At 50.1% G+C, this 11,361-nt stretch overlaps 1 protein-coding gene across 1 annotated transcript in view; it reads right to left on the reverse strand.

The window, feature by feature from the left end:
• Nucleotides 1-10,555, reverse strand: part of PDSS1 (decaprenyl diphosphate synthase subunit 1) — a 39,443-nt gene extending 28,888 nt beyond the window's left edge. Inside the window, exons 1-3 of the mRNA XM_030888355.2 lie at nucleotides 10,491-10,555; nucleotides 9,853-9,973; nucleotides 5,634-5,764 (exon numbers count right to left, since the gene is read on the reverse strand). Coding sequence (XP_030744215.1) covers nucleotides 5,634-5,764; nucleotides 9,853-9,973; nucleotides 10,491-10,555 — 317 coding nt within the window. The remainder of the gene's footprint in view (nucleotides 1-5,633; nucleotides 5,765-9,852; nucleotides 9,974-10,490) is intronic.
• Nucleotides 10,556-11,361: the final 806 nt, after the last annotated feature.

The following is an 11,361-nucleotide window of genomic DNA, read 5'->3' on the forward strand; positions in this document are numbered from 1 at the left end:
GTTTTTCTAGACAACCCAGCTGTGATTTGCACTCAGCTAATCCATGACAACCTCATTTCAAGAGTTTTGATTTAATCACGCTTGCATAGATCCTTTTTTGCCTGGTAAGGCAGCATTCAAGGGTCCTAAGCATCAGGGGGCCAGTGTGTTTGTTTGTTTAACCTAACATAAGGTTTTTAACATTTCTTAGCCTCTTCAGTTGATGCCCAGATGTGTCTTTAGTACAATTCGTTAATTTGCTTAAGATGGTCTGTGTCCTCATTATTGATACTACTTGGCAGTGTGTCACTTTTTACAGTGGGGTTCAGTAGGAGCAGAGGAACTTCCTGGGCATGTCTTGCCCACAGCTTATCTTCAACTTTATACTTCCGAATCCTGCCCTTGACCTCTGGCCATTGGCATTGTGTTCCCTTTTCCTTACAGGCATTTGGAGATGCTACTGGCAGCAACATCAAAGGTGCCTTCCATCTAAGGAACGCCGTGGAAGACAGGAAGGAGGTCTGTGAGCTCAAATGTGTTCGCACCATCTACTACCCAATGACATCCATCCATCCTGCTTTATGGCGATCCAGCTCACAGGAGAACTGCGCCACAGCACGTCCATCTTCACGGAGGCCGACTGCCTCACCTACTCCGGCAAAACAGCGAGTGGCTTCAAATGATTGCCCTTCATGTTAGTGCCCCAGAGTTCACCTACTGTGCCACCAGAGTGCCTCCAAACCTGCTCGGCACATCCCTGTCCTTGGCTTGGCCATGCTGGCATGCTTACAATCAAGTCTAGTTGGTGGGAACTATGAATTTTTAAAGTTTTATCACCACAGCTGCGATGTCATTAGGAGGGGGGGAGTATCATCCAAGAACAGAAACTCCAAATTCTTTGTAAAACCATCTCCAGAGAACATCAGATGCCTGAAAAGCCCCCTCATAAATGACGCAGATGTCATGCTATGGCGAATGTTCTTGCCACCAGAGAAGCACCATCAAAGTCTTCGACTCTTGCGCTACGTGGGGAGCGGCCAGGCTGACGCTATCTTCCATCTACAACTGTTCTCAGTTGGCACCCTCCCTGTGTGAACAGCTCCCAGGGCTGGAAAGTGGATGTGACTGCCAAGGGTGAGGAAAGCAGATCTTCCCAGCCCGTGCTGCCCTGACTGCACAAAACCTAATGATTTTTAATTCTTCAACTAACCAAGTGGCAGTGACGCCCTCTAATCCAAGGGGTCTTCAGGCAGTTCGTAACAATCCCATCCATGGTCCAGGCTGGTGAGGTTTTCACACAGGGATGAGGGCGCTGAGCACAGTACGTTTGGCTTATTTGAAAAGGGCCCAGACACTAACGCTGGGCTGTATTCAATGAGGGTGGCAGGTTTGTTTGGGAAGTCTATTTCTGATAATAGCTCAATTTTCACCTGGACTCCGAGATAAAGGCAAGTCCTTAAGAGCAGTGGTTCTCAACCTTCCTATTGCTGCGGCCCTTTAATACAGTTCCTCATGTTGTGACCCACCCCAACCAAAAAATTATTTTCATTGCTACTTCATCACTGTAATTTTTGCTACTGTTATGAATCATCATGTAAATATATGATATGCAGGATGTATTTCATTATTGCAAATTGAACAAAATTAAAGCATAGTGATTCATCACAAAAACACTATGTGACCATATATTGTGAAATACTTATTTCTAATGACAAAGAAAAGAAATGTTGTCTTGAAGCATGGTGTAGCATGGGTAACTATCTTCACGCCGGGTACTCATATGTAGGCATAGCTGCATGTGGGTGGACCCACCTGGAGACGGATAGAGGAGCGGTGTCTCAGTTCCTAAGATCATCGGAAATATGTTTTCCAAAGGTCTTAGGTGATCCCCGTGAAAGGGTCATTCAACACCCAAAAGGGTCACAACCCACAGGTTGAGAACCGCTCCTCAGTGTGAAGTGCTGGACCTGCAGTTAGCTTGGGCTTTGCTGAAATCTGCTTACTGGCCCGAGCTGACCGGGTGGTTACTTTCCTTCACTGGATGTAGGCACCTGGCGAGGGGGCAGGGCCCTCGCTGAGAGAGTGCAATCTTTGCAGCTGAAGCAATCCCCCGAGGGGCCGAGGGGTTGACAGCTGAAGGCGCTCTGCCAACGGCCCTCTTAGGAGCTGGGGCAACAAGTCCTTCGTTGACAGAGGATTTGGATGGTGAATCTGAAGCCAGCACAACTCCGGTTTCTGGACAATTCAGGTCTGAATCATCTGCCCTGTGTGCCTCCCTCCTTGCCCCGCCCTGCTGCCGTGGCTGTCAGGATCACAGGGGGAAGGAAGAGTGGGTCTGAAGCTGGTCAGGGTCACTTTACCCATCGAGAATGCACGAGTAAATGACAAATCCTCTCCCCAGAAAAAAAAAAAGCCAATACACACACCAAAAAAAAAAAACCGCCCAAGAGTACTTTAGCCTACCTAGCCCATGGGCACTTCCTATGGACTTCCTATTTCTAGCAGGAAACATTTAATGGACAACTGAAAATGATAAAGGAAAAATAAAAAAAACACAAACACAAGACTATCTCCTGCTCTCTACTTCTTAAGATAAATGTTGCTGATATAGTTAAGGTTTATTGTGCCAACCTGGCTGTTAAACACATGTGGGATTAATTGAAGGGCGGAGGGATAAATGGCTCGATGAGCCTCGCCTTTCTAGTTCTCGGGTCTCTTGCTCTCTGAGGGTCGGACCAGGGTGCAACTGCCTTAGCCAGTTCCCAGCTTCAGCTGGCAAAGCTGACTTCCTGCGAGACATCCATGGGGAGAAGCCACATGGACCTACCCCGATGCAGCCCTGGGTGCTGGAGCAGCTGCGTGGAGACCCTGCCAGCGCTGAGATGCTTACACGTTCTCTGACTCGACTTTCCTCCTGCAGTCGGCGTCATAGTGTGTGTTTTGTGAGATTGAAGAGAACTTTGTAGTTGGTGTCAGGCATATGGGCTAATAATGTTGGACTTCTGGGCTTGGCCAGCACTGGGTTGGGATGCTTTCTTAATGTACACTTGCCCTTTCTATAAAACTCTCTTATACATATGCATCTCTGTGGATTTGTCTCTCTAATGTACCCAGCCTAACATAGTGGCACAGTAATCATCATGTTGTCACTGTTACGGCTGAGTGCCTTTAAGCTGACTCTGACTCCCAGGGACCCCCCAGGACAGCGCAGAAGAGCTCCCTGGGGTCTTCCTGGCTGTCTTCCGTCCTGGATACAGACTGCCAGGTCTCTCATCGCGGAGCGGGGCTGGGCAGATCACGATGTCAACTGCCCCAACACCAGCGCTCCTTGAAGCCGCCTCATAGAAGCTGGTACAGTATGCCAAAGAGACAGGAGATTTTCAATTTTGCCTCCCCAACGAAGAAACCCATGGAATTTAGAAACAGGACCTGTGAGCCACTAGGCCACAGGCCACACCTGATGGCAACAACTGGAAATGGAGAGACTGTGTGGTCCTGCTCCTTAACCCTTGGCACCCTGTGTCAAACCACGCTAATAAGCCTTTCTGCAACCAAATTCACAAATGACCCAACTGTTCTTGCTTTAAGTGGCAAGGAAGTAGCAACTAGATGTTTAGCCCATTCAAAGCCTGGTTCACAAGGGCCCCAGGGCAGCAAGTACTCTCAAGACGCTGGGCCTTGGAGAGTCGGATTGCTAGGGCAATGGACCACCCCATGCAGGCTGTGATGGCTTCTCACGACCCACAGCAGACACTGTCGCAGCACAGGGGCTTGCCGAAAGCCCTGCTCTGCACTCTGTACTGCAGAGAAAGGAGTACAGCACCAACATCCCCCAGAGAAGGCAGTACTGAGCTTCCTTCTTAAGCTAGCAAGACCCCTTTTGTGCTCTAATTGCCCGTGTTTTCCGCAGCCAGCAGTTCACAGAGACAGTGTCGAGAAGGCACATGGGAGGGAGGAAAACGGAGATAACAGGTGACAGAACTGAAAGCAGTACAAAGGGCTCTTGTCCCCATGTCAGCCCTGAGGGTAACGGCTGCCATGAACCTGAGAAATAACAAAATAATAAAGATATAAATGTACAATCGTTCCAGAGCAGAGGTTCTCTCTCAACCGGGGACAATGTTTGTCTCCCAGGGGGCATTCAGCAATCCTTGGGAATATCTTTAAAGCCTCCCAGTGGCATAGTGGGTTAAGGAGTGGGCAGCTAACCCAGAGCTGGCGGCTCAACCTGAGCAGCTGCTCTCCTGGACAAAGATGGCGTCGTCTGCTTCCCTCAAGATCGAGAGCCGAGGAAACGCTGTGGGCCGGTGCTAGTCTACCCCACAGGCTTACTCTGTGTCGCAGGTAACCCGAGATAGCTGTGGTCGGGGAGCCTGTTCTGGCCGTCACTGCCCTGGTGAGGTGGGTACCATTGGCAGCTAGAGGCCGACACGCTCAGACTCCTGCAGTGTACAGGGCAGTGCTCATAACAGAAGTCACCCCCCACCCACAAATGTCCACAGTGCTGGGGTGGAGAAAGCCTGCTATAGACCCATGGGTGCATTTCCAGTTTGATTCACTGGGAGCACTTCTGCTGCTCAGCCTTCCTGGTAAAGGCAAGGTGCTGCTGCTGGTGGTTGAAAAAAGCTGGTGGTTTAATAAAGCTGGCTGCAAACAGTTGTGCGGTCTTGTACAGTCTCAGGTTCCCTGGCGGCCAGTCCTGGAAAGAGAGGTGCACAATGCAGGGCACCGGGGGTTCTGTGGAGGGGCAGCTGGCGCTCCTTCCTACTGACCCCTCATCTGACATTCAGTACTGAGGAATGGCCTGCTCGTTCCTTAAGACAGCACCTCGCAGGAAAAGGAGCCTCAGTCAATAGACTACAGATGTGAAAATGACGATGAGGACACAGCAACGGGGTCACGAGCTGAAGCAAAGGCGGGAAGTTCACAAGGCAGGGGACAGAAGCATCCAATTGGAATGATTCCATGCAAAGAGAGGAAGGTGAAAATCGTCCCAGGAGGTAACGGGCAAATCCTTGTTCATTTGAAGATGCCCTCTAATATCGAAAGGTTGCACTTGTATTCATATTTTAGAAATGTACATGTGTCTAAAACACCGAAGTTGAGAAGCAATACTCGACAGTCCTCTTTTATGAATGAGTTTCTCTCCCCTGTTTCAGGAAGCCACGGGAAGGCAGGCTGTCTAGGACGGGCTAGATAAACGATGCCAGCTACTCCCTTAACAACAACCAACCTTTGGACCAACTGCCCCGTGTGCACAGTAATTTACACACACACAGACATCCTGGTCTTCACTACTTCGTGATGAGGGAAAACCATCAAACGAACTTACTTCTAAGATGTCATTTTCTGCTGAATGTGTTCTTAAGGGACCTTACACAGTCTAGAAAAGGATGCTGCCTGGGCTAGACTCAGACTCACAGGCAGACTCCACTATTAGCCAGGGGAACTCTTACACAGGGTGGGGGTGGGGACGGGGTGCGGCAGAGAAAGGGGGCTTCAAAAAGTTCCATCATTTCTGTATTCCGTTTTTCTATGAACTTTTTGAAGGCCCTGCGGACATGGTGCATACTGAAGGAGAAGGTAAAGGTTAGCCCTGGGGAGGAAGACTTCCCGAACAGGCAAGTGACACAGGCACAGGGGCGACAACTCACCGGGAGTCGTTGTGATGACTGTTGCAGGCTCGGGCCATTAGCACCACGATAACTGGTCGAAAGGCTTTTCCTTTTCCATCAAAGTAGTACTCGGACATTTCCTTCAGTTCGGCTGGAGAGATGAGCAGTTCCTGAAAGAAAGTGTCTCTGGGTCAACATGGCATCAGCGACGGCACACAGAGAGTCAGCAGGATGGAAGACCACTACCCTTGCAAACTTGGACTTGATTATACAGGATGTGTCTCAATTGAGAAAATCCAACATTCAGTTGGAAAAGGTTCCAATTCTGTGTGGCCGTAGACCGGACTGCCCTGCGGGCTTTGGACTATGCCTGAGCAATGACTGGGTGACAGAAATCTGAGAAGCAGGTGCTGCCATCAGCGCCAGAGGCGGGCGGTCGGTCGGTAGCACAGAGAACGGACAGCAGGAGGGAAGGAACACCATGCGAGCGAGCGGGGACTCGGCGGCGAGAAGTGCACACAGGAGCAGCTTGGAAGCGTGGAGGGGAGAGGATGACGAGCAGGCGGGAGCGCCATTGCCCGTGCGGAGCCACGGAGGCAGGAGACAGGTTTGGGTGGCCTGGGTTGGAGGCAAAGTCCAGATTAGAGGCAGTTAAGCTTGTGGAAAGAGAAAGACCCTTCAGGTGATGGATCAACGGCTGCACCCGTGGGCGCAAACAGGACACCACTTAGGAGTTCGGTGCTGGGCAAGTCCGTTTTGTGGCGTTGTACATTCGGACGACACAAGTTGGAGCCGACTTGATGGCTTCTGAAAACAACAAGATTGTGGCACGGGGGCAGTAGTGGCGGTTACTAAGCCTGGTTTTTCTTTACCGAAAGACATTTCAAGATCCCTCGAGAAACTACTGAAGACATGGTTGGCCTGATTGCGAGGAAGCTTACAATCAAGCAGGCAAGACAAACCAGTCAGTGACTAATACAGGGCTTAGGGAGAAAGGTGAGGCTGGCTGCTCCCCAAAAGATGTACTGTCTCAGAAACCCTACAATGAGTTGCTTTCTGCGTCACAATCGACCTGAGGCGGCGGCTGGGGTGGTTAGCTGGGCCACAGGGCCAGCCTGCACATTTTGCACATGAAGTACGTGAGTTCGGCGAAGAGAGAGGTCAGCTCGGGCTGGAGAAGCAGGGCGTTTCGCTGTGGGGAGTGGCTTACACTTGGGATCAAAAGAAACGGGACTGTGACTTGGGGAGAGGAAGGTGAACCTTATGGGGAGGGAGCACCTGCTGCACAAAGACTTGCTTGACTGGACGAAACGTGTCCCTGGAAGCAGTGGGTGCCAAGAGCAGGGCCCGAGGGTGACCCTCAGGCGGGCGCAGGCAAATACTGCACAAAAGGCCAGTCATTCTTTCGTAAAAACACTGTCACAGGGCCAAAGGCTGTCATAAATGTATGGGTTACAAAGATAAGCAGACAGCTCCTTGCTTCCTAGGAGCTCAGAGTCCAGGTGGGGAGAAGTCACACAGTAACTGCCACTGAACACAATTCAAGATGACAACAGGTACTACCAGGGAGAAGCAGGCACTTGGGGCACAGGCCTGGGAATGGGAAGAGGACAGCAAGAATTTCCATCCTGGACAACAGAAACGAGGGTCAGTCCGACCAAGGAGTCGAGGAGACACGGTGGATGTGGACAGGGAGGGAGAGAGGAGTCAGGAATCCTGAATCCTTCTAGGCTCTTGGGGGTACCGTCAACGAACAAGGAAAGCAATAAAAACAAAAAAAGTCATGGGGGCGAAGTATCATTTCAGGTATATTAAACTTGAACTATTTGTCCTTAGAATTTCTTAGAGCTGCCCAGTAAGCACTTTGGTATCTGGACTTCAAGGCAAAACATTCAAAAACACTGCCATCAGGTCGAATCCGGCTCACAACTACCCTGTAGGGCAGAGTAGAACTCTACAGATTTCTGAGGCCATAAATCTTTGAGGGAGTAGAAAATCTTACCTTTCTCCTGAAAAGTGTTTGGTGGTTTTGAACTATCCATGTGGTTAGTTAACACCACCAAGGCTCCAAATGGGCTTACAAGAGAAGATTCACTGACCAATCGAGTTGCCCCTGACTCATGTTCCACCCAGGGTGTAAATGGTTCATTCTCTCCCCTGCTAACCAGACGTGCCTGGGGATAAAAGCCAGGGAATCCACTTCTAAAAAACCACCAGCCACTGAAAGCCCGAATGGAGCACGGTTCTCGTCTGCTATCAGGGTGTCATGGAGACTCGTGTGAGAGCTATCCTCTGGGAGTGCTCAGGGCGGAAGGGAGTTCCTGGGTGGTGCAAAAGGCTGGTGTACTTGGCTCTAACCGAAAGGTGAGGGGGTCAGGCCCCTCACCAGGGACACCTGGTAATGTACTTCAAAAAACACCCCAAACCTTCGGAAGCCCCATTCGCTTGGGGCACATGTTTGGTCGGCGGCATGGGTGGAGGTAGTAAAACAGACGCTCCAAGGCAAGCTGAGGCACGGCCTGAGAACGAGCCTGAGAGTGCAAAAATGAGGGGCAGAGAATGGTCACCGTGTGAAATGTCCACAGACAAGGGGTGTAACCCCAAGGGGTTAGGCACTTAGCACCAGGAAATGACCACAGCCCTGAGAAAGCAGTTACAGGAGCAGCTGGACAGGAAGCTAGGGCTCAGGTGAAACTGATGCAGAGGGGCACGGAGAGCCAGAGGCCCGGGGATTCTGAGAAAGGGCGGCCCTTTGAAATGAATCGAAAAGAACCTGGAGCACCTTCATATAAGGAGGGGCCTCAAACAGGCCGGTCTGCGGATAAAGGAGGGGCAGCAGACCAGGCCTGGATGGAGCTGTTTTTCAGGAACTGAAGGGGAGGCAGAGGGTGAAGACAAGCTTGCCACTCATGTTGGCACAGGAGTGGAGGGGGCCTGCTTGCTGGGCAGTGAAATCACTCATTCACAGAGCCGACTCACAGTGCCCCTGTAGGACAGGGCAGAGCTGCCCCCGAGTTTCTCAGACTGTAAGTCTTCACGGGAGCAGAAAGCCCCATCTTTCTCCCGAGGAGTGGCTAGTGGTTTCGAGCTGCTGACCTTTTGGCTAGTAGCCCAATGCATAACCATGATGCTGCCAGCCAGGGCTCCTCGGGAAATGAATTAGGAGTATGTGCAACCTGAGAGAGAGGGGGGAAGGGTTGGCTTGGCTGATCCACTTGGCATCTGGTGAGCCATGGCAGAAGCATGCACAGAGTCTCATGACCACCGGGAGTGGGGAGCCCTGGGCCCAGAGCACTGCCGAGTTCCCGGCCTTTAGCAGGAGAAGCAGGGGAAACAGCAGCTTGAGCCAGAGAGGCAGGCTTCCCAGCCCACAGAACAAGAAAAGCTGAGCCTCTGGGCAGAAGGCGGCTTGTAGAGTGGGGTGCCTTTGGGCATTTATCAGTGCCAGTTGATTGTTGCAACACTTGCCAACGCAGGGCAGAGGCCAGGAGACACATGGCCGCTGGCAGGGATGAGAAGAGGTGCTGCTGCGGACACCTTAATGCTTTCTGATCCTGACTGGTCGCCTGCTAACTTCCCTCATAAGCCTCATCAGCGCTGTCAGTGAAGGATTCAGCCCAGCAGAGAGGTAGAGCACTGCAGGAGGGATGCTTGCATGTCTGACCTCTGCCTCACAGGAAGAGCCTTGGTCAGCTGTGGAGTTGGACTCTTTCCCCAGAGAGAAGCCCGAGGAGGTGAGCCATGGCCCCCGACCTTGTCTTTACGGACTTACGCGCTTGTTTGTCTCCCAAACAGGTGGTGATGTCTCCCGGAGAAGATAAAGCATGGGGAGAAATCAGAGAGCTGACAAGGAGATGCAAACACTTCAGAACCCATGTGAAGTTTGGGGACAAAGAGCAGACTTTGGGGCTCCTGGCACTGAGACCAGAAGAGGGTGGGGATGGCTGAGAGGCTTCAAGGTTCAGTAAGCTTGGAGGAGGAGCCGGAAGTGAGAGGACGGGTGAGGAAACTTGTTTCCCAATCATGTACTGCCAGTAGCATCTTCTCAGTTTCCCAACCCTGCAAGAGGCTTTTCCGCCTGAGAGCATGCCTGGACATTGCCCGGCACTGAGGTGTACACAGTTGATGCTCAAGAAACATTAAAACCAGACAGATACAAGTCAAGTTTGTAAGGACTTCAAGCTTTTCTGGGTATTTGCATGAGTTTCCCAAAATTCTAAAAGTCAACCTGATGGAGCAGCAGCATCCAAGAGCTTACCTTCCTAATGTCCTCATACAGACCTTTCAAGTCTCTCCAGCCAAGTTTGACAGGGTCGGCGTATTGCTCACCACTCTGCGTTTTGCTGCAACAGCACGCTGCTGACGTCGCGTGATGAGACCTGGGCCAGCCAAAGCACATGCTGAGTGCTCTTTGATCAAGGGAGGTAGCTTCACTTCTAAGCAGACATACACACAAGGCGGCCTTCTTAAGTTTGTGGGAAAATGGAATTAAAAGCATGGAAACATGTCCATGAACTTTTTGAAGCTCCCCGTATACCGCCTTATCTGTGGTAGTCAGATGGACGGAAGCTTATAATCACATACTGGAAACCAAGCATGGATCCGAAAGATTATAATTTAGGAAAACATACAGGATTCTGTTCTTGCGAAATAGTACATCCATACATCCTTTCTATCACCAGAACTGTGAGAAGCCAAAAAATTAAAGGAAAACTACACGTTGGTTCTGGGGTAAGTTTAGATCTTATTATAACCCTGAGTTTTGAAAAGGTAGAGCTCAGATACAAGCATGCAGTTAACCAATGTGCTAAATGTTCTGAACTGGTTATTTAGAATAAAAATTTGCTAGCAACATGATTAAACATGTTAGCAGTTGAATATGGTTCAAAAACTTACCGTGATATCCTGTACACGTTTGTAAAGGTAGATGTTAAGCTCTTCACAAGGTTAAAATAGGGCATCTATAAAATAAAATGAACCATTCATTAGAAAAATATGCCTGAATGCTGCGGTGTATAACACTGCCCTGATAATAAACCACCCCCACCCTCCTGATTCATAATGATTATACTCTTTTATCTTTTACTTGTTTGCTTATAAGTAGATTGTAAATGTCAGAAAAGCATAGTTTTAAAAAACAAACACACAAAAAAATAAAAAAAATAAAAATAAAAAACAAACACAAAACTACTTTTCTTTCCCCAATTAGAAAAGCAATACCTGTCACTCCAGAAAATATAGATAAGAAAAAAGGAGGGACTTCCGGGAAGATGGCAAACATACTAGAGGAACTCTGAAGAATTCAGCCCAGGAGAGTTGCTTAGAGGGAAATTCAACACTGCTGGAACGCAGGAGGAACATCATAAAGTTAAGTAGGCAGAGACCCACAAGGGTTTGAGGGCCTGGGGGCTTTTGGCATACCACAGTGGAGGCCAGCTAGGGCATGACCTTAGGCCCACCACTGCCTCTGCCAGAGCCGGGACCATTTGGAGCCTGGTAAGGGGGGCTTAATCTCAACACAGCTACAGTTTGCCACTGCCCCGCCTCTGGGCAGGGACTAAACCCTTGCAGCCCCACAGGCAGGGATCGAGGTTCAACTACATTGTTACTTTTCTTTCCCTCTCTTCTCTATGGGGCTTCTTCTCAACACAGCCACAGTTTGCTGCCACCACAGGGCAGGGACTAAACCCTTGCAGCTCAGTGAGCAGGGATTGGGGCTCAGCTACATTGCTACTTTTGTTTCCCTCTCTTCTCTATATATACCCCC

Source organism: Echinops telfairi, unplaced genomic scaffold, assembly GCF_000313985.2.
Source record: "Echinops telfairi isolate 266 unplaced genomic scaffold, ASM31398v2 ScPeMD7_7461;HRSCAF=8499, whole genome shotgun sequence".
NCBI lineage: Eukaryota > Metazoa > Chordata > Mammalia > Afrosoricida > Tenrecidae > Echinops > Echinops telfairi.